This window comes from Periplaneta americana, chromosome 7 (genome assembly GCF_040183065.1).
Source record: "Periplaneta americana isolate PAMFEO1 chromosome 7, P.americana_PAMFEO1_priV1, whole genome shotgun sequence".
Taxonomy (NCBI): domain Eukaryota; kingdom Metazoa; phylum Arthropoda; class Insecta; order Blattodea; family Blattidae; genus Periplaneta; species Periplaneta americana.
The window spans coordinates 117,899,221-117,920,199 of NC_091123.1; the positions used below are offsets into that span (position 1 = coordinate 117,899,221).

Genomic DNA, 20,979 nt, shown 5'->3' on the forward strand with positions numbered 1-20,979 from the left:
CCACGTTTTTTGCAGGCTCCTATGATTTTCACGTAACTGTACTTGGCATCGGAAAGGGTTGTTATGTACCCCTCCCAAAAAGGCTCGATTTTCTTGGGCATTGCTACTGTGATACACCGTACACTCTGAATATGAAATCACTCACTACTGGTCTGTCACCTGTCGCCGCAATTCATCTGTCGGTGTGATTCCTGACGCACATGGTGTCATTCAAATTCGTTATCAGAGATCGGAAACAACCCTGTCTAAAATAATATTTGTATCATATGTTTATTCAGGAGTCGGAGTCAACTCAAAGCCTCCTGCGGTTCCTTACTGCATGGGACGTTCACTGTTGCTTCCTATGTAGGTGGTCTTCTGGAAAGATGGCACAGCTGAATAAATGTTCCACTTTCTTCTGTCTTCTAGAGATATATGGTAAGTGCAGTATCAAGAATAATCATATAATTTATAATGACATGTGGCGTTAAAAATATATAGAAAACATCTAAACTGTTCTCTTATCAGAACATTTTGCATTGAGACTTTATGGTAATTCAGTGATCCGGATCTGCGTGCCAAGGTATTGTGGAATCATAGGAAGTGGAAAAACAAAATTCATAATTTCTAGTTTTGGGAGATCGAAGTGTTCTACAAAGAATTAGTCAAGGACTAATTGAAAAACATACATTCCAATGAAAAAATACATCTCTGCTAACAGGCGCGAGAAGTTATTCATGAAAGAACCATGTGGCAAAGTTAACTGAAAACTATTTAATAGGCATCTTAATAGAATAGCGAAAGAATTTCTAATGGAACCTGCTCCTACAAAGATCATCTACATAGCATGGGTATATTTAATTGATCTATACTACAGATTTTTCGGAAAGCACATTGAAGTAGCTGCAAGTTATATTACAATGTCGCTATTATGTTGGCTCGCGTTCCCTGATTTATTTTCTATATCAGTGACTTTATCCCTCGCCCAACAAAGTACCTATGTCAACTTGTTACGGATACTGCAATGACTTGTTTGAGAAAATATTTACGATTAGAAGAAAAGACTCAAATACCACAAAAAATATAATAGAAAAAAAGATAATTTTCATTAGTTTTAATAATTTAACAAAAATATTGGTCTTGTACACCAAAAGTAAGGAACGCCTTTTAAAACTTCAGAAAAAAGATTATATTTTTTCATTAATTCCCAAAACTAATATTTTAAATAAACTACTTTCTGATATTAAAAATATTATAATTATTATATTAACTACAAGAATACTCTTTACAATAGCTTACAATCAAACAATAAAATAAATGGCTGTATTATCTACGGAACTGTAATATTAGATGGGTTCATGAAGGAGCAAAAAGGTAGATATACGCCTGTTTATTGTGACCAGTTCTAAGATAAGCGTTTTTAAATGGAGATTTAATAGATATATTAAAATCGATACTTATACTAAAAGAATAGGTGCCGAGTAAAAGTGGGGAAATTATTTATCTAGAGAATTTTATACCTAAGGAATTACTACAAGGTTGCTGTATGTCAACATTGTTCATCAGAATATATTTAGATGTTTGCTTACGAAAATGGTAATAAGTAAGTAGTATATTATGAAACAAGTTTATAATGTTATATTTTATGGCTCGAGTCAATGTTTAGGGAACGAACGAAGCTGGTTTCCTTATTTTGACTAGTGCAATAATTGTATAACATTATGTTTCATACGTTATTGTTTATACGACAGCATTATAAAACAATTAATAAAGAAATAACATCAAATTTGTAATGATGAGTAATTTAATATCCTGGTCTATGAATAAAGGGGTTACTATGACTACAGTGGTGTGTTAAATATTATAGCACTGAAAATTGCTTCGTATTAACTTTACTAGCCGTACCCGTGCGCTCCGCTGCACTTGTTAGAAATAAATATAAAGTAATTACATAATTAAAATAGGACGTTTGATCCAGGGAACAACTTTTACAACAGCGCAAGATAATCTGCTTCGCTCATTACCCATTTTGTTTGCATTGCATTTATTGCATATATATTTTATGTATTTTAACACGATTCAATTGAGCATAGTTAAAATTTGAATTATAAAATAATGGATTGCTAAGCTAACGTACTATTACTGCATACTAAATCAATACACTCTCGTTGTTCGTTAATTCTCTGAGATTAAAATGAGTGTACATAAATATTATTTTAAGAAATACAGAAAACGAATGTACAAAATAGCCTATCAAATTTTCTGTGCATAAGAAGCTATTTTAATCTTACCTGTCCTCGATTTACTCAGACGTTACTGTAATAACATTATAGCATTATGTCCATCTAGAGAAACTACACTTTCCAATGGTGAAATAATAATTATACAAATCGGTTAATTTAGCTTCTGATATTACTTCATACAAACACAGAAACATTCTCTGTAGGCTATGTTTAATAGCTTTCGATTGTTGATGTCCAAGGTCCCTGTTTCGATTGTTGTTGTCCAAGGCCCCTTATAGACGAAGTCATTTGTTCTTAATTCATTGCACCGTCTTAGATGGCTTTATTTTAATTTTAAAACTCATTTATCTCATTAAATATCAGTCCTATCAAAATTCTGTAAAGAATAAAACTTATCGGAAATCATTTTTAAAGAAACGTTTGTTATGCAACTTTTTCACAAAAATCAATAATAAGCGAGATATTTCGATTTATTTAATTCAGGCCTCCTTATAACCCCCCTTTTAAATAAAGTATTTTGAATGCCATATAGCCTAAAATCTAAGTTACAACGAACTTAATTTATATTGCAATTTTCATATAAATCGGTTCAGCCATTATCGCGTGAAAAGGTAACAAACATACAGACAGACATACAAACAAAAATTCAAAAATGCGATTTTCGGTTTCAGGGTGTTTAATTATATATGTTAGGACCAATTATTTTTGGAAAATCGAAAATTACCAGAAAAATTTCGGCTACAGATTTATTATTAGTATAGATGGCACGAGTTACACCGTCATAAGAGTGGCAATAGTAGTCATGACGTTTTAGTTGGCATGATAATATTTTACGGTACTGGTACAATAATTTGGCGTATTATGCATGCTTTTCACTAACGATAAAGACTGTTTATGATGCTGCAGTACAAAAAATATATATAACACTATGGGAATTCCTATGAACCAAAAATAGGCTACTGTCTACACTAATAATAATTACTTTTCGTAAACGACCAGTGACGTTGAAGATGTCATTGATGAGAAAATTAATTGAGGAATACAAAATTTGTGGCTGAATAACACAAAATTGACAGCAAATTCAAGTACTTTGGATCAGTATTAGAGACGGATGGAACAGGTATATCTGAAATAGAAACGAAGGAAGGAAATGCTAAATTCGATGTCCTAGAGTAGAAGCATTTCAAAAAAAAACCTAATTCATAGTCCATTATTACGAAGTATAAGTGGATATTACGCAGGCAACAAGAAAATAAAACTATTAGTAACCATTATAGATTTTTTGGAAGAGAACATCTCGAAAATAAAAAAATGGATAAAGTCAGAAGTACAAAATTTGGACAAAATATGGATCTTAAAGATGATGAAAGAGAGATTAAAATGGTTTTGACATCTGAAGAGGATGACAAGTGATATAAAACCAAAGATGATGCTACAGTGGAAAGCAGAGGGCGCCAGAATACAGGGAAGACTTAAGGAACAATGTATGGTTAGGGTCCAAAGAAGTATGGAGTAAAGAGGGTTGACCGTAAGAGGCATGGTGGATAGAAACTTACGGGGAAACAGAAATGCTAATGGGTAGTAAGATAATTACTGTACTGTAAAAAACTACTAAATAAAAAAGCAACAAGTTTTCGCTTGTTTATGTTGTTGAAAATTAAGGTCTTCAGAAAACTAAAATAATATAGTGACTACGTGCCAGCATCGGGTTTCCCCTTCTCCCTTCCTCATCATCATCATCATCACTCATTCCAGACACTACACTTACGCGAACACTTATACATACACTCATCCTAATACACTACATAACTCTCCACAGATACACATTATGTACAGCGTGGCCCGCCGAAGTGGTGTGCAACTAGAAAAATGGGTCACAATCCTGCCATGTATCCGCAATGTGCGGAACCCGAATCACGTGAAGTGGGTAGGCATTGGATACATACATACATACATACATACATACATGCATGCATGCATGCATGCATACATACATACATACACACACACACACACATATAGACCTACCTGGAAGTGATTAGTCGCGACTTGCAATGAGTTCCTGAAAGCCACAGGCGCCCTCACGACCTGGACCCCAACCACAGGCTGTTGCGACGCCGTCTGTGCGTTTGACACCCGCGAGATGGAGGACGGCAGAGCCTGGAATGGAGGCACGGGCACGGCGACCACGGAGCCCACGCCGACGCTGTTGCCCTGGGCGAGGCGCGACGGCCGGGACACGTTCTGGGGCGCCACTTTGATGGCGGAGGCGGTCATCACCTGTTGGTATGTCTGCTGCGTCGGCGTGGCGCTGGCGCTGGCTGGAGGAATGGGCTTGAAGGGCGGCACCGTCACCAGGGCGACGGCGGGCGGCCGTGCCGTCATGGCGTGCAGACGCGCCTGGTCCAACTTCTTGCTGGCCTGCGCACAGAAGTCAAACCACTGACGTTATTATGGGTGTATTTCGAAATATAGTTGGAAGTTACTGGTAGGCCTACTTATGTGGTGCCGTTGTGGTCGTCATCATGAAATTGAAACCGACGGAATGATTCTGATGCCTAACATCAGAAAATGGGAGAGCCCCGGAGGAAAACTCGAACTACTACATTATCCGCTATAAAATAAATGCCACTAAGGATTTTTACCTAGAACCGCGTCTTTGTCCTGACTAAGTATGGGGGGTAATTTGGGAATTGCAAGTTCTCTTCTTCTCCTTGCATTCGCCTTGTTCTCATTGCATTCCCCTTGTTTTCATTGTATTCCCTCTGTACTATTCCTTGAATTCTTCTTGTTCTTCTTATAAATTCCTTGTCCTCCTTCTACTTCCCTTGTTTTCATATTCCCCATTTTATCTTTGTATTCTCCTTCCCCCCCCCCTTCTATACCCTTTGAACTACTTCAAATTTCTCTTGTTCTCTCAGTATTCCCCTTGTTTTCCTTGTTTCACGTGCTGTCCGTCAACCCTTTCATGTAAAGATATGCGGCATAGTAAAGCTATACGCCTGTTGATAGATGATAGCACCCACACATAGTTCTAACATCTAGCAGTGTTCAGCTCCCGCGCCCGCAATAGGCTTAATTGATGATCACTGGTGTAGACCATTCAGAGTTTTTGTTAATCACTTTGAATCGGCTGTTCCTATTTGTGCTCAGCATACATCTTCGTTATTTATGTTTTTATACACTATATTTATTTATTTATTTATTTATTTATTTATTTATTTATTTTATTTATTTGTTACGAATATTTCACCGATTTCTTTAACAGAGAGAAAATGTACTACTCTGCAGTTTGAATTTCTTGGGAGTCGTGGTGCTACCACAGTCTACTACAGTATATAGTCACGATTCTTGGGATGATTTTTTTGCAATTCTCGCGATAGTTGCTAGCCGCTTGGAGCGCTGTGAATACTAGGAACAATAGACTGTGCCACTGCCATCGTGATCTAATACAGGCCGTAAGGCAGACCATGTAACTCGCTTAACCCGATACGAAGGGCGGCGTTTCAACCATATAAATTAGTTGGAATGTATAAACAGTAACATATGTTTCTCTAAAATGTAGTATAATTCCATTAATAAAACTTAAAACAATGATTATGAGACACTTCAGATATAATTTACTTGCGTGTTAAGGTGTAATATTATTATTTATGGTGTGAAAATTACGTTGTTAGTATGTGTAATACCTGCCTTTATTTCGATTAAATATTGTGAAATTCTTGTACATTCATTTTATGCACGATTCAATAATTTTCAGTTGCACCACACGGATATTTAAATCTGTTGAAATTATAGGTTATGTTTACTATACCAGTTGCCCCTTTGTGTCTAAATTTAGTGACCTCGAATGCCTTGCCATTCGAATGAAAATTATAGGTTATATTTACTATATTTAACTTATATTCCTAAATTCGTAATTATACGTTATAATTAAACATAATGTCATGTATGATACCCCGAACATTCAATTTGTCTATATTTTAATACTACAATTGAGTATTGAATTATTGTATTTGTCTACTACTTAAGAGACGAAGTAACACAATCGTACGTACACTAATTTCATAGGAGTGGTATGGTAAATGTGTTGTCTAAAATTAAGGAAGGTAGATGTGCTAAATTGAAATCACAATATAAATTCTTTTTTATTAAACCTCAAAATAGCTTCCATTCTAAACTTGAAATGTTGACGCGAACAGATAATGTTAACATGTAACATTCTCTTCACATTAAAATAACACAGTTTTGTAATTATTTCTGCAACATATTATGCAACAAGAAGTAAACGGAACTTATGGACACATTACACTAAATGAAGCTTAGCAATGATAAGCAATAAAGTTATAATATTTAACTGAGCTCCATACACTGAAATAGAAAACCCGAACATACATTGCGGCCTGGTCTAGATCGAAAAGGCATTGGCTGTGCCGTATTTCGCATTTTTGTGAAAATCTATGTAAACTGTGAAATGTTCGTTATCGGTTGTAATAACTGTAAATGGCTAAAATACAATAATTTGAATAATAATATGGGACAAGGAGACGTTTGTAGTACTATACATTGTAAGAAAAATGGGTTAGACTTACCCTTCTTCCGAAAGATCCAGGAAGGTGAGTTTATAGAATATAATATAGCCTATACTTTATGAAAATAATATAAACCTTATGTATTTCATATTTCAATAGTGGAAGGAAGGCGTTAATTTTTTCAAAAGAACACGATATCGAAAGTACAATACATTTTATCGTATGCTAGGAAAAGAGTCTGTGATGAGGCGATAGTAGCGATCCTGGTGGTGAGCAACTATCTAAATTTGCATATTTAGTAAGTATTGAGCTTCGTGACTGCATATACTAGACTGTGGTGCTACTGTATTTTCTGGCAAATAAAAATGCGAATAAATTTGATTTCTGCTCATTCACTTGTGTCACTCCCTTATCCCTGGTTTCTCTTACGAATTAAACTTTCCTATTAAACGAGTGGACAGATTTTATGCTATGCTTTGATGTGGTTATCCCACGACGATTCGTCCACACCTGTAGAGTAACGGTTAGCGCGTCTGGCCGCGAAACCAGGTCGCCCGGGTTCGATTCCCGGTCGGGACAAGTTACCTGGTTGAGGTTTTTTCCGGGGGTTTTTCTCAACCTAATATGAGCAAATTCTGGGTAACTTTCGGTGCTGGACCCCGGACTCATTTCGCCGGCATTATCACCTTCATCTCATTCAGATGTTAAATAACCTAAGATATTGATAAAGCATTCCTGCAACATGTTTTCTTTAAAAAAAATCATTTTTATCCCCGGAATATAGTGTTCCATCGAGAATCGGTCGAAACAGAAAGTATATATGTTCGTAAAAAGTTTAGTCATTTGAAAGGCACACATTTATTTTACGCTAAGAACTAAAAACTGTACGGTTTTAGATTGAATTTAAACTGTTTACAAGAAGTTGAAGAGGAGAAATGATGTAGTCCTCCAGAGTTGAAAGTGTCAGTTTAATATAATTGTATGAGTATTTGTGGAACACGAAGTCAAAGGACTACAAAATATAAAGTAAAAATATATCGTCTCAACCAGTGGCGTATTTCTAAACAAAAATATGCCCTGTCTCTGGAATTTCGGTAGTACCGACAGTAGTTGTCTTCGTCGTTGCTGTTCTCTTCACCACCACGACCATCAGCACCACCACCATAATTTCCACAGAAATACTTATGGAATGTGTGACGAAAATACATGGGTCGAATCTAGACAGAGAGATAGTAGACCTCACTATGAAATTGTTCAAAATAAATAAAATATTACTTCTTATTATTATTGACAAATTTGATGATAATATGAAAATCAGAAAAGTGCCCTGGCACCGCTCGAATTCGACAAATAGTGCCTTGGCACCGCCAGGCCTGAAATATACTCCTGGTCTTAACTGAAAGTTTCGCCAATTTTAGGTAGAAAGGAAAAACAATCAATTCTATCTCAATACAGGAGTGATTTCCAGTATAATGGTAGAGTTGTTTTCTTTGGATTCTAAAAAGAAACATCAAATACAGTAATCCATTACTATAATAATAATAATAATAATAATAATAATAATAATAATAATAATAATAATAATAATACTTTATTTTAGCTGGCAGAGTTAAGGCCGTAAGGCCTTCTCTTCCACTCAACCAGCAAAAAGTATATATACATATGCATGAACTTACAAAGAATTCAACAATTTGATTTAGATGAGAGTTACATGTATACAAGAGTTATTTACAAATTAAACAACAAAATACTATGAACTATTAATTAAACACTGAAATAAACTGTGTAGCAGAATTAAACTAAAATACATAGAATGTTAATATATTTCAAATAATATTAAATAATAGAAAGAGATTATTGTGAGACAATTAAAATACAGCACAATCAGGATGATGTCTAAAGAAAAAAGTAACAATGTAGTCAGTGATAGTTTAAATCAGTTATCTTCCGTAATTAGTGCTGACAGTTTTCTGTGCCACATCTTATTAACAGTTTTTTTTTTCATCCACCGCCCCCATTTGTGCCTTTTCTTGTTCGTTTCACGGTTAATTATCACTAAATGCTGAAGGATACATTAGGCCTAGTAATTCGCTTTCGCTGTTTGGCATGCTTTCAATCACACATAACCTCATTCACTGAACGAAATGTTCATCTTCGTTTGTACGCTGAAGCCATCTGCGAAAATGTTTGTAAAACAGTGTTCGTCAACAATTTTGCAAAGTTCTAGTTGGTTTGGAAGCGCTTTTAAACGCCACAGACGGCCATAACACACTTTACCTCGGGTATAACACGCATGCAATCCTCGTGTGTGATTTGGTTTCGAAACTGTTTACCGAGCTCGGCCAAGGTCTTCAGCTGGCGCATGCGTTCGAACGGGACATGGCTAACGTTTTGAGAGATTCTCTATGCGATGGCGTAAACCGGAAGTGTGTAGAATAAATAATTTCCTAGATACAGTATATAACTGTTTCTTCAAAAGAGCTATAATTCGAATACCGACTTATCATTTGGCTTCCCTTAGCTTTTATAAGGCCGATCTCAGGATGGATTCAAGTATCCAGACACTCATTGTCCCATTTTACAGTGAGAGACATAATTGTTGAGCTGGCGAAAATGCTTCAAGATCTGTAGCACAGTTCTTAAGACGATATAGTTTTAATTTCACCTCAGCATAGGTATGTAATAATTCAAACAGAAAAACGAAGCTAATATCTCGTCAACACATCACCAAATACGTTCGGCTCGGAGCATGCGCAGTGTGGCATTCCTTGATTTAGAAAACACTCGAATCACTCAACTACTATGTCCCTCATCGTAAATTCTGTGCATCTATATGCGATAATAATTCCAAGTCTGGCAGGTGGCCTGGGTGGCATTCGTGAATCTGATGCTAATAGGCGGGTCATCCTATTTCACCACTAACAGTCAGGTCCCCTGTCCAGATAAGCGCCTGATGAACCCCAGGGACTGGTGATTCAAGCCCTTAAATCTTGTATTGGTATCAGAAAGCCGTACTGCCCCCAGATGTTTCACCACAGCCTGTTATTAACTACTGCAGATGACAGATGAAATGAGGGGCTGGTATAAAGTGTTGTTGAAATGAAAGAGGGGAACTGAAATACCTTGAGAAAACACTCTGCGATGTCTGTTTTGTCCAAAAATTCCAATACAACTAAGCCAAGGATCGAATCCGGGCCACCTAGGGTGAAAAACCGAGTATTCATACTCAAGATTTAGGGGAGAGTCGGGTAGTATCGGACATCGGGTAGTATCGGACAGTGCGTTTCTTTCATCTACCACCATATGGTACTACCTGAATGACATGGTTACATTTCTCTATGCGACATCACAGAAACGTAACCATGTCAGTCAGATACTATCATCGTGTGGTAGATGAAAGAAACTCACTGTCCGATATTACCCGATGTCCGATACTACCCGACTCTCCCCTATATTCATGTAATATCGGTTTATAATTACGCCGTGTCGAAGACTTAATGTTATATACAATTCATTCATGCATTCATAGTGTTCCGCCCAAGAGCAGATCTTTCACTGCAAACCCAGCTTTCTCCAATCGTTACTATTTTCTATTTTCTGCCTTCCTCTTTGTCTCCTCATATGATCCATATATCTTAATGTCGTCTATCATCTGATATCTTCTTCTGCTCCGAAATCTTCTCCCGTTCACCATTCCTTCCAGTGCATCCTTCAGTAGGCAGTTTCTTCTCAGCCAGTGACCCAACCAATTCCTTTCCCTCTTCCTGATCAGATTCATCATCATTCTTTTTTAACCCACTCTTTCCAACACAGCTTCATTTCTTATTCTGTCTGTCCACTTCACATGCTCCATTCTTCTCCATATCCATATTTCAAATGCTTCTATTCGTTTCTCTTCATTTCGTCATATTGTCCAGGTTTCTGCCCCACACAATGCCACACTCCACACAAAGCACTTCACTAGTCTCTTCCTTAATTCTTTTTCCAGAGATCCGCAGAAGATGCTCCTTTTTCTGTTAAAAGCTTCCTTTGCCATTGCTATCCTCCTTTTGACTTCCTGGCAGCAGCTCATGTTACTGCTTACAGTACACCCCCAAGTATTTGAAGCTGTCCACTTGCTCTACTGTCTCATTTAGAATTCGCAAGTTTATCTTCTTTATTTTTCTTCCTATGATCAAGGTCTTCGTCTTATTTGCATTTGTCTTCATCTCATACTGCTCACAGCTGTCATTTAGCTCCAGTAGCATATCCCTTACTCTCATCTCCTCTTCTACTAACTTCATATCAGCAGCAAATCTTATGCACTTTATTCTTCTTTCTCCTATTACCACTCCTTCCATGTTCTGAAAACAGTTCTTCACCATATCTTCCAAGTACATATTGAACAGGGTTGGTGATAAATGGCATCCCTGACTTATTCCTTTTCCTATTTCACTTTCTTCTGGCATTTATTGTCCTATGTGGGCTTCAGTTATAAATTATGGGTATTTTGTTGACATTTTATTTTTTGTCATTTTTTCATTGGTGCTAGCACGAAACATTTAATCATGCTTCGAGTTCAGTGAGGTCCGACAAGTTTTTCTAGAGTCTTTGGTAATATCGAATTAATAGACTTGCAACATGTTGATGATGGAAATCCTTTGGGTCATAGTGAGGTTAAGGCTGTGGAACAAATTGCAAGATAGTGAATTTAACTTTCTTAAACCTGATTTGAACACATGATTTGTAATTATTGGTTTTCCTGACTCTCTATTCAGCTTGGATTGTTGCTACATTATCCAAAATTATATTCTATCATGATCAGTCATTAAATAATTACATATATATTTAAATATTCAGATTTACAAATGAAATAAAACATGTGATGATTATGATGTGGTTTTAGTTGTATGGTGAAATGATTCTATGTTTAGGGATACGAGTAAAAATATCGATTAAGAAGTTGATACAATTACTCATTGAAAGTATCCATTACGTGTTTCATACCTTGTTGCAGTTCTAACATAATAATAATAATAATAATAATAATAATAATAATAATAATAATAATAATAATATTTATTTACATATTTACTTACTTTTGTTTGTTTGTTTGTTTGTTTATTTATTTACACTGGCAGAGTTAAGGCCATAGGGCTTCTCTTTCACTCTACCAGGTCACAAAGTATACAAGCAGTAAAAATTTAACAAAATGTTAAAGAACAGAATACTAACATATTACAAAAAAAAATAATAGCATTACAAAATCGACACTAAAGAACATGAAAATAATACCATAATAGAAAAAAGAAAGTAAAATACAGATCTAAAGATTGAAATATAATAAAAGTAACTCAGTTAATACACATAATTAATAGAGAAAACGTAAGCAAGAATATTACAAATGGAATATAATAAAATAATAATAAAAAAGAAGAAAAATACGAAAATTAAATTTAATCCACAATAAAAAAAAGTATGATAAAAAATTCATCTGGTGATCAAAAGAACAAAACATGAGGAAAGAAAGAAAAAGAAATATGTATATATACAAAACTATCGCAGAGAAAAGGGCTTATAATATTGAAAGGCATCTGAATTGAAGAAGTGCAATTTTAGTTTATTTTTTAATTATTTCGTAACATTTTTCTCAATTTTTAAACCATAATTCTGTAAACGATAATGAGAATTTTCTGACAAAACAATTTCTAGTGACATAGGCCTACTACCCACATTACTTCATTCATCATTTGTGTGATAAATAAAAAAAATTGGATTTAAGGGGAGTTGCTGGTTTGGCCATGCTGGAGTTGTGAAAATAAAACTAGGTACATTTTATTTTCTCATAGAAGATTCTAATACAACTATATAATTTCTTTATTGCTTATTACATCTTCTTCAACTCTTTAAATATGTACAGTACTAGAAGCTCTGATAGATTGCTTTACTTCTATGAAAAATAACATAATTAAATATTCATTAATAATATTACAGTATTAACTCCATATGTAGATGACATTATTGGGGATTATCAGGCGTACTAGATCGACCATTGATCAGATTTCTTGTATTCCACTGATATCGGAGAAAAAATGGGAGTATAAGGGTAAAGTACATCAGTTATTCATATATTTAAAAAAGGCATATAACTCGGTTAAGACAGAAGTTTCATATAATATTCTTATTGAATTTGGTATTCCCAAGAAATTAGTTCGATTAATTAAAATGTGTCTCAGTGAAACGTACAGCAGAGTCCGTATAGGCTAGTTTCTGTCAGATGCGTTTCCAATTCACTGCGGGCTAAAGCAAGGAGATGCACTATCACTTTTACTTTTTAACTTTGCTCTAGAATATGCCATTAGGAAAGTCCAGGATAACAGAGATGGTTTAGAATTGAACGGGTTACATCAGCTCCTTGTTTATGCGGATGACGTGAATATGTTACGAGAAAATCCACAAACGATGAGGGAAAACACGGAAATTTTACTTGAAGCAAGTAAAGAGATAGGTTTGGAAGTAAATCCCGAAAAGACAAGTATATGATTATGTCTCGTGACTAGAATATTGTACGAAATGGAAATATAAAAATTGGAAGTTTATCCTTTGAAAAGGTGGAAAAATTCAAATATCTTTGAGTAACAGTAACAAATATAATTTATACTCGGGAGGAAATTAAACGCAGAATAAATAACGGAAATACGTGTTATTATTCGTTTGAGAAACTTTTATCATCCAGTCTGCTGTCAAAAAATCTGAAAGTTAGAATTTATAAAACAATTATATTACCGGTTGTTCTGTATGGTTGTGAAACTTGGACTCTCACTTTGAGAGAGGAACAGAAGTTAAGGATGTTTGAGAATAAGATGCTTAGGAAAATATTTGAGGCTAAGAGGAACGAAGTTACAAGAGAATGGAGAAAGTTACACAACGCAGAGCTGCATGCATTTTATTCTTCACCTGACATAATTGGGGACATTAAATGCAGACATTTGAGATGGGCAGGGCATGTAGCACATATTGGCGAAAGCAGAAATACATATAGAGTGTTAGTTGGGAGGCCAGAGGGAATAAGACCCTTGGGGAGGGCAAGACGTAGATGGGAGGATAATATTATAATGGATTTGATGGAGGTGGGATATGATGGTAGGGACTGGATTGATCTTGCTCAGGATAGAGACCGATGGCGGGCTTATGTGGGGGCGGCAATGAACATCCGGATTTCTTAAAAGCCATAAGTAAATAAGTAAGTATATTACAGTATAGGCCTACACATTCAACTTCTCTTTTCCTACATTCCAGATTTCAAGTAAATTATAAGCACATATAATTACAAATAATGGGAAACACTCTTGCCAAAAGGAATAAGGTTCTTTAAATAGTATGGTCTTTGGGCATATTTGAATTTTTAATAATTTAATCAAAAAATCTCCCATCTAATGAAATGTAGGTCAGAAAATCTTAGTCGGCCTATATGTTAATGAAACTAACAGCGTAAGATAGCCAGAAAATTTCATAGGTATAGGCTAACTGAAATAGTTTTTCTACAAAGTGGTTTGATAACTTGGAAATGTAGGCTTTGGTAAACAGCATTTGATGTTAAATGTAGGATTATATTATTGGTCATTATAGCGCAATGATTTGAATAAGAAAATTTATTGAATACAAAATATATTCTCTGAGTATACATAAATTATACTGTATATGAAACTATTGAGAAGAAAACGCTGTTTAGTATAATAAAATTTAAAAAATACGTATCAGTAATTTTTTATCCTGTTAACAACCAACGCCCTGTAAGGAAACCTAAATGATTGAATGAAACTTTTATACTAGACAAGGACAAAAATACCAATAAGAAAGTTTTGTAGCTGAGTGAATAAGACATATATTGAAATATCGTTTGCAGCAAATGACAGAGGATATCAATAACTCTTTATGTGTGCACCTCTTGTGGCATGATGGGCGTCCAGACGGTATTCAATTTTTTTTTGCCAGTTATTTTCCAGCATCTCCTGAGTGACAGTTTCCTCAGACTCAAATTCTTCAAATCCGCCACTGGGTTTCTGTATATCATGTCTTTTAAATGTCCCCAATTAAATTAAATATAAAGGGGTTAGATCTGGAGATATGGAAGGCCATGCTATGGTCCTCCTCGTCCAATCCAACGACTAGGGAAGTAGTTCTTTAAAGATCCCAGAGACATGAAGAATGCACTGATAGCTGAAAACTACCTTTTGCAAATATTCGTTGTCATTATCGAGCTTCGACAGCATGTCGATAGTGAACTTGTATCGTGCAGGAATGTCATTTGGTTTCAACTTCTACACCAAGTTAATCTTGTATGTATGAAGACACAACCTCTTATTAAAATTTTTCGGTAATCGTAGCTTATTTCTTTCGCCAATTAGACCTTGATAACTTTGTGAACAAGTACGTAATTTTCATATCAAATCTAGCCGGCACAATTAATCATTCTTGTATCCTGCGGTGTTAAATGGATGCATATTATGCCGCAAAAATTTCGTAGTAGTAATAAAGAGGTGATTTTAATGTGGAATACACTACTGATGGACGATAGTCGATAGTACTATCAATAGTTATGACTTCAACTATCGAAACTAGCGAAAAGTAAATTGTTTTCAATACTATAGATAGTTCTGGCGACTATTGTATTTACTTAACATAAGAGAAGTTAAACTTACCGTTAGTGAAAGTACAAATTTATTTATTTTTTTTTTTTGTGAATGTATATTTTGGAAAGAAACCAGAATACCAAATAGAGCATTGCCAAATTGTACAACAAAACCCATAGGCTTGTGTTATGTGTGGGGAAACTTGCAAAATAGACTGTAAAAAACCTCGAAATATTTTAAGCACCATAAAGTAATCTGGATAACTTCTTTGATATATCTCACGCAAATTCTATTCAAATGATTGCATTAGAAGAAGATACAAGAACGAAGCCTATGTGTCTACGTTGCAGGTGTACAAAAAAACTTTTAGAAGGCAAGAAGTGGGACAAAAAATGAGAGAAGAGGAATTAATTACATAATCCTCTTGAGCTCTATATGTTATGCTGCTATCTAAAGAGCCCGACAAAGCATTTTTCATTTCTAGTTCAGATGCGACCGCTGCAGGCAGTGATGGTAAATGTTTGCCCACGTCCTCAGAGGTAACATAAAGGTATAACGTTACAAGGAGAGCCACTAGAGATTGTACTAGGCCTACACCAAAATTAGCGAGTGCATTAAACTCAAACCATGAAATGTAAGAAATGCAGTTTATGTTCGCAGACAACTGCAGAGGCGCTAGGTCACAACGTTGATGAACTCAGTGTAATATAGTACAAGGTGCGGCAAAGGAATCGGACGATTTTGGAAGGCCGTTTACTAAGCAACATGAGGGGTTATGGATATCGATCGACCGTCGTTTGTTAGCATTTTTTGATGCCATTTTGTGTAATCATGAAAATATGGAGCTCGGAGCATTGTGCTTTCGTTATGGAGACATTTTTCAAAAATGGTGATTCAGTTGTGAAAACCCAACGTGCCTTTTGTCTCGAATTTAATGTTGGCCGTCACGGAGCCGTTCGCAATACCATATTGAGATTGGTACAAAACTTTCGATTATCAGCATCAGCATCAGCATCAGCATCAGCTTGCAAGAAGAAACCACCAGGACACGTTCGAAGTGTACAAACACCAGATAATATTAAGCGAGTAAGAGTGGCTGTTACGAGGAGTCCACATCGATCACTAGACGGCAGGCTATAGCACTGCGACTTTCAGAACGTTTTGTGCGCCGAATATTGCATTCAGATCTTAAGTTTCATCCATATAAACTTATGATTGTTCAGCAATTGAATAAGGGAGATCAAGTCCAACGCAGGACATTCGCCTGGAGAATGGTGGAAATTTTGGCTGACGAAGTTGTTACGTTCATGAGTGACGAGGCACATTTTCATTTAAGTGGTTATGTTAATAAGGAGACCTTTAGATAATGGGCCCCCGAAAATCCTAACGAACAACACAAGCGTCCGCTTTGGTGTGCTGTGTCGAGATACTGCGTCATAGGTCCGTATTTTTTTTTTTTTTTTTTTTTTTTTAGGAGAGCGGGAACATTGTGACAGTGATTAGTGAACGCTACGTCGAAATGCCGAGGACATTTTTTCAACCAGAAATGCGTAGACGTTTACGTGGGATTGATAGGCAAATTGTATGGTTTCAGCAAGATGGTGCCACGGCTCATACGGTAGAAAATTCAATGATAGTTCTGCGTCGCATGTTTCCAGGGCACATCTTTTCTCGGCTTGGGACAAACTTTGGTCTCCCCGCTCCCCTGACCTTACCGTCTGCGACTACTTTCTGTGGGGTTAACTGAAGTGCAATTAGTAGGCTCGTTGCATAATGTACTATTTTTTGTTTGAAATATCTTAAAGAATAGCCCCACAAAATTAATTATATTACTTAGGTTCACTCTGTACGTCGGAAGCCGAACGTACCTGATGAAGGCTGGCTGCGAGAGTGGAAATTCGCTTCAGTGTGTAGTGGAAACAGAGCTATTGTAAGTAAGTATAGGTGGCTTTGACATCAAATAATGTTCAGATGTTTCTGTGATTTATATTTGTAGTCATTATTTTGTTTTTATTATTAGCAACAGATAAATTAAATGGAGAATCTTTGTCGGCGGATCCTGTATAGATATGATCTTTATGAAATATTTGGAAGGACTAAAATGCATTTTTCACATCTCATAACTTATACTTCATCTATCATCTTCCATTACTCGAGACCAAGAATTCACTGCATCTATAGCTGTAGAAATTATGACTAAGAATAAAAAACAAAATAAATATTGCATAATCTACAATACTCATGGCTTTCATTTACTATGCACCGCCAGGCGTAGTTTTACGTTTAAAAACTTGCAGCATAGCACAGTTACGATCCGGATTTTTTATTTGTCTATTTGCTATGGATAGGGTAAAGGTTTGTAATATTGTAATACGAGTAATATTGTGATAGTTCTTTTTGAGAATGTATTACAATTTTACTGAGCTAGAGAAGGACTGGTTTTGTGCAGAAACTTGCCCACTAACATTCCCTTAATACTTTGACGCAGAAAACCGATCTTCTTGCTCAGTAAAATTGTAATAAATTCTCCAAAAAAATCACATTATCACAATATCACCAACCTTTACCCTGTTTGTGTGCACTCATTTTTTGAGATGAGGTTTCAACATCAACTAACTAACAGTTTCTTTGTCAATACTACATTGAGCTAGTGGCGGAGTGTGATTTGAGGACCTGTGATTTTGTCGCTGTGACAGGTTTGTCACTGTTCCGATTGCGACTAAAGTTCCAAAATCAGAGCTAGGAGAAATCGCCATCTCTGCGCGATATGTGACTCAGAGCAATGGTAACTGATGTACTTATATGTGACAGCTCCAGAGTCAAGACAACTGCAACTCAGAAGATTAACTTGAAAGACAACATAACACTGGGATCTAATTAATTTTCGTCTCACTCAATTGTTGATTCTCTTTGATAGTGAAGCTATACACTCTCTATATTCTTCCACTAATGATTCACCTAATCATACATAAACATTCGTCCATACCTGTAGAGTAACGGTTAACGCGTCTGGCCGCGACGGTATGGCATAGTTGCGCCCCGCGGTCAATTGGGAGGCCTAGGCATGGCATAATTGCGCCCCGAAGAAATCAGGTAGCAGATGGGTCATGGCATAGTTGCGCCCCGAAGAAATAAGGTAGCAGATGGGACATGGCACAGTTACGCCCCGTTCCCTTCAGGTAGAGAAAAGGTCATGGCATAGTTGCGCCCCGATGAAATAGATAGAGAAAAAGACACTACGGAAACTCGAGCCTCGTAATCAACCAACCTTATTGATTTCTTATTCGATTTATATTCATTATCGATACCGTTAAAATGAATACCATGAAGTTGGCAGTATTTTATTAACTGTTTTTCTACTGTTTATGCAGTGATTATCGATAGCCTACCGTTAAAATGAGCACCATGAAGTTGGCAGTACTTTATTAACTGTTTTTCTACTGTTTATGCAGTGATTATCAATAGCCTACCGTTACAATGAACACCATGAAGTTGGCAGTACTTTATTAACTGTTTTTCTGCTGTTTATGCAGTGATTATCAATAGCCTACCGTTAAAATGAACACCATGAAGTTAGCAGTACTTTATTAACTGACATATTCAAATGAGTGAGCCGTTGGAATATGGGGCCTTAGCAGTCTTGACATTTTATTAGTGATTTTCACACCGTCTGTGGCGTATAGTGAGGTTAATTTAAAATGAATGTTAAGTTTAGTGAAAAGGGTGAAGAGTTAATAATTCACAATGGTTCTAAGTTTCAATTTTCGAAACCCTGTACCGTAGGATTAAGATATCGATGTAGAAACAAAAAATGCAGTTCGTTTATTGTGTATGATCAATAAAAAAGTGTTATTTTAAAAATCAAAATTGATCATACGCTAGGCCTACCTGATTTCAATGCAGCTATCACTGTAATATTTTTAAGTAATTTATTTATTTTTTGACAATCACTTTGGTGTGTACTATGCCCATCGGGGCGCAACTATGCCATGTCCATTCTGCTAACTGATTAATTCGGGGCGCAACTATGCCATGCCCATTCTGCTACCTGATTAATTCGGGGCGCAACTATGCCATGTCCCATCTGCTACCTGATTTCTTTGGGGCGCAACTATGCCATGCCGTTTCCCTCAACCCTATACGAGCAAATGCTGGGTAACTTTCGGTGGTGGACCCCGGACTCATTTCACCGACATTATCACCTTCATCTCATTCAGACGCTAAATAACCTAAGGTGTTGATAAAGCGTCATAAACATTCTTGGACAAATATAGCCTAAGCGTCCACACATCGCCATGAATCTCAAAGCGTCTTTTGTTTTCAGTATACAAGTCTAATCAATATTTTAATGAGTTATTTCACGACGCTTTATCAACGACTCTGGTTTATCTAGCGTCTGAATGATTTGAAGGTTATAATGCCGGTGAAATGAGTCCAGGATCCAGCGCCGAAAGTTACCCAGCATTTGCTCTTAACGAGTTGAGGAAAAACCTCAACAAAAACCTCAACCAGGTAACTTGTCCCAACCAGGATTTGAAGTCAGGCTCGATCGTTTTCACGGTCAGGCATGCTTACTCTACAGCGGTGGACGCGAATCATTATTGTTGATATAAGACATGGCACCGGCATATTAATTCAAATCACAGAAGTGAGATAAACATAAACATCTGTCGCCTCGTGATGAGAAACCTTAGTGTTCCTACGGTTTGTTTAGAGATAAGTAGATGGCAGTGATATTGAGTTCTAGAGACCTGGAAATTTAGAGACAGAAATGGGAGCCCCAAATCGCCTGGAATCATCCGAACACAAAAATGACAGTGTGACAAAATCGCTGTTATGTGTGATAGTGATTTTTCTGGACCTGCCACAGTTCGTAGCTGTGACTGTACAACGCTGTCACATCCTACCTCTACATTAAGCCTCCATCTAATGCACCAAGCGACTCTATATTAAAAGCAAGAAAAAAATCAAACCCTATACTGTTATTTACCAACAGCGTTCAATTTTGCAACTTAACATTTATGTGCAACAAAACCAGCCACGTATCTCAAAGCTGACATGTAATTATGGAAATGCAGTTAGCACATTTGCAATTTGTTTGTTAATCTCTCACCTTTAAGTGTAAACTAACTTAATTTACATATTTGTTGTAATATGTCAGTTCCTAGAGATACGACTCGCATTTCCTGTATTGTGTACAAAGGATAACCTGTACTTTGACAATTTTGTAAACGGTTGTTGCTCGGTTTCTCCTTGTTGCTCTCAATTACAACCAAGGATCCGTACGTCATGCGACTTCTGATTTCTTCTATAGCGTACTATAAAATGTACTGCAAAATACAGCTTAAAAAAGATAAGTGAAAGGCGTCCTGCGTGAATTGACGAAGTCTCGTTAGGTGAGAAGTGAGCAATGAACAGGATGAAGACGCAATCAGACGGTTACGTAAAGACGTAACATAGATTAATAAAAACTTGCCTCTTTGAACTGATAACCATAGATTCATATATTGTGATTCTTATATTTTCTTGTAGATGTACATAGTATGGCAAGATATTTTCCAATATACCATCTCAAATTTCCCTTTCATATACCGTGGTTGACGATTTTTATTC

At 36.2% G+C, this 20,979-nt stretch overlaps 1 protein-coding gene across 2 annotated transcripts in view; it reads right to left on the reverse strand.

Moving 5' to 3' along the window:
• LOC138703388 (probable serine/threonine-protein kinase dyrk2) overlaps positions 1 to 20,979 on the reverse strand; it is a 155,027-nt gene that overhangs the window by 35,898 nt on the left and 98,150 nt on the right. For both annotated transcript variants that reach the window (XM_069831215.1, XM_069831214.1), the window contains one exon: positions 4,251 to 4,643. In XM_069831215.1, coding sequence (XP_069687316.1) covers positions 4,251 to 4,643 — 393 coding nt within the window. The remainder of the gene's footprint in view (positions 1 to 4,250; positions 4,644 to 20,979) is intronic.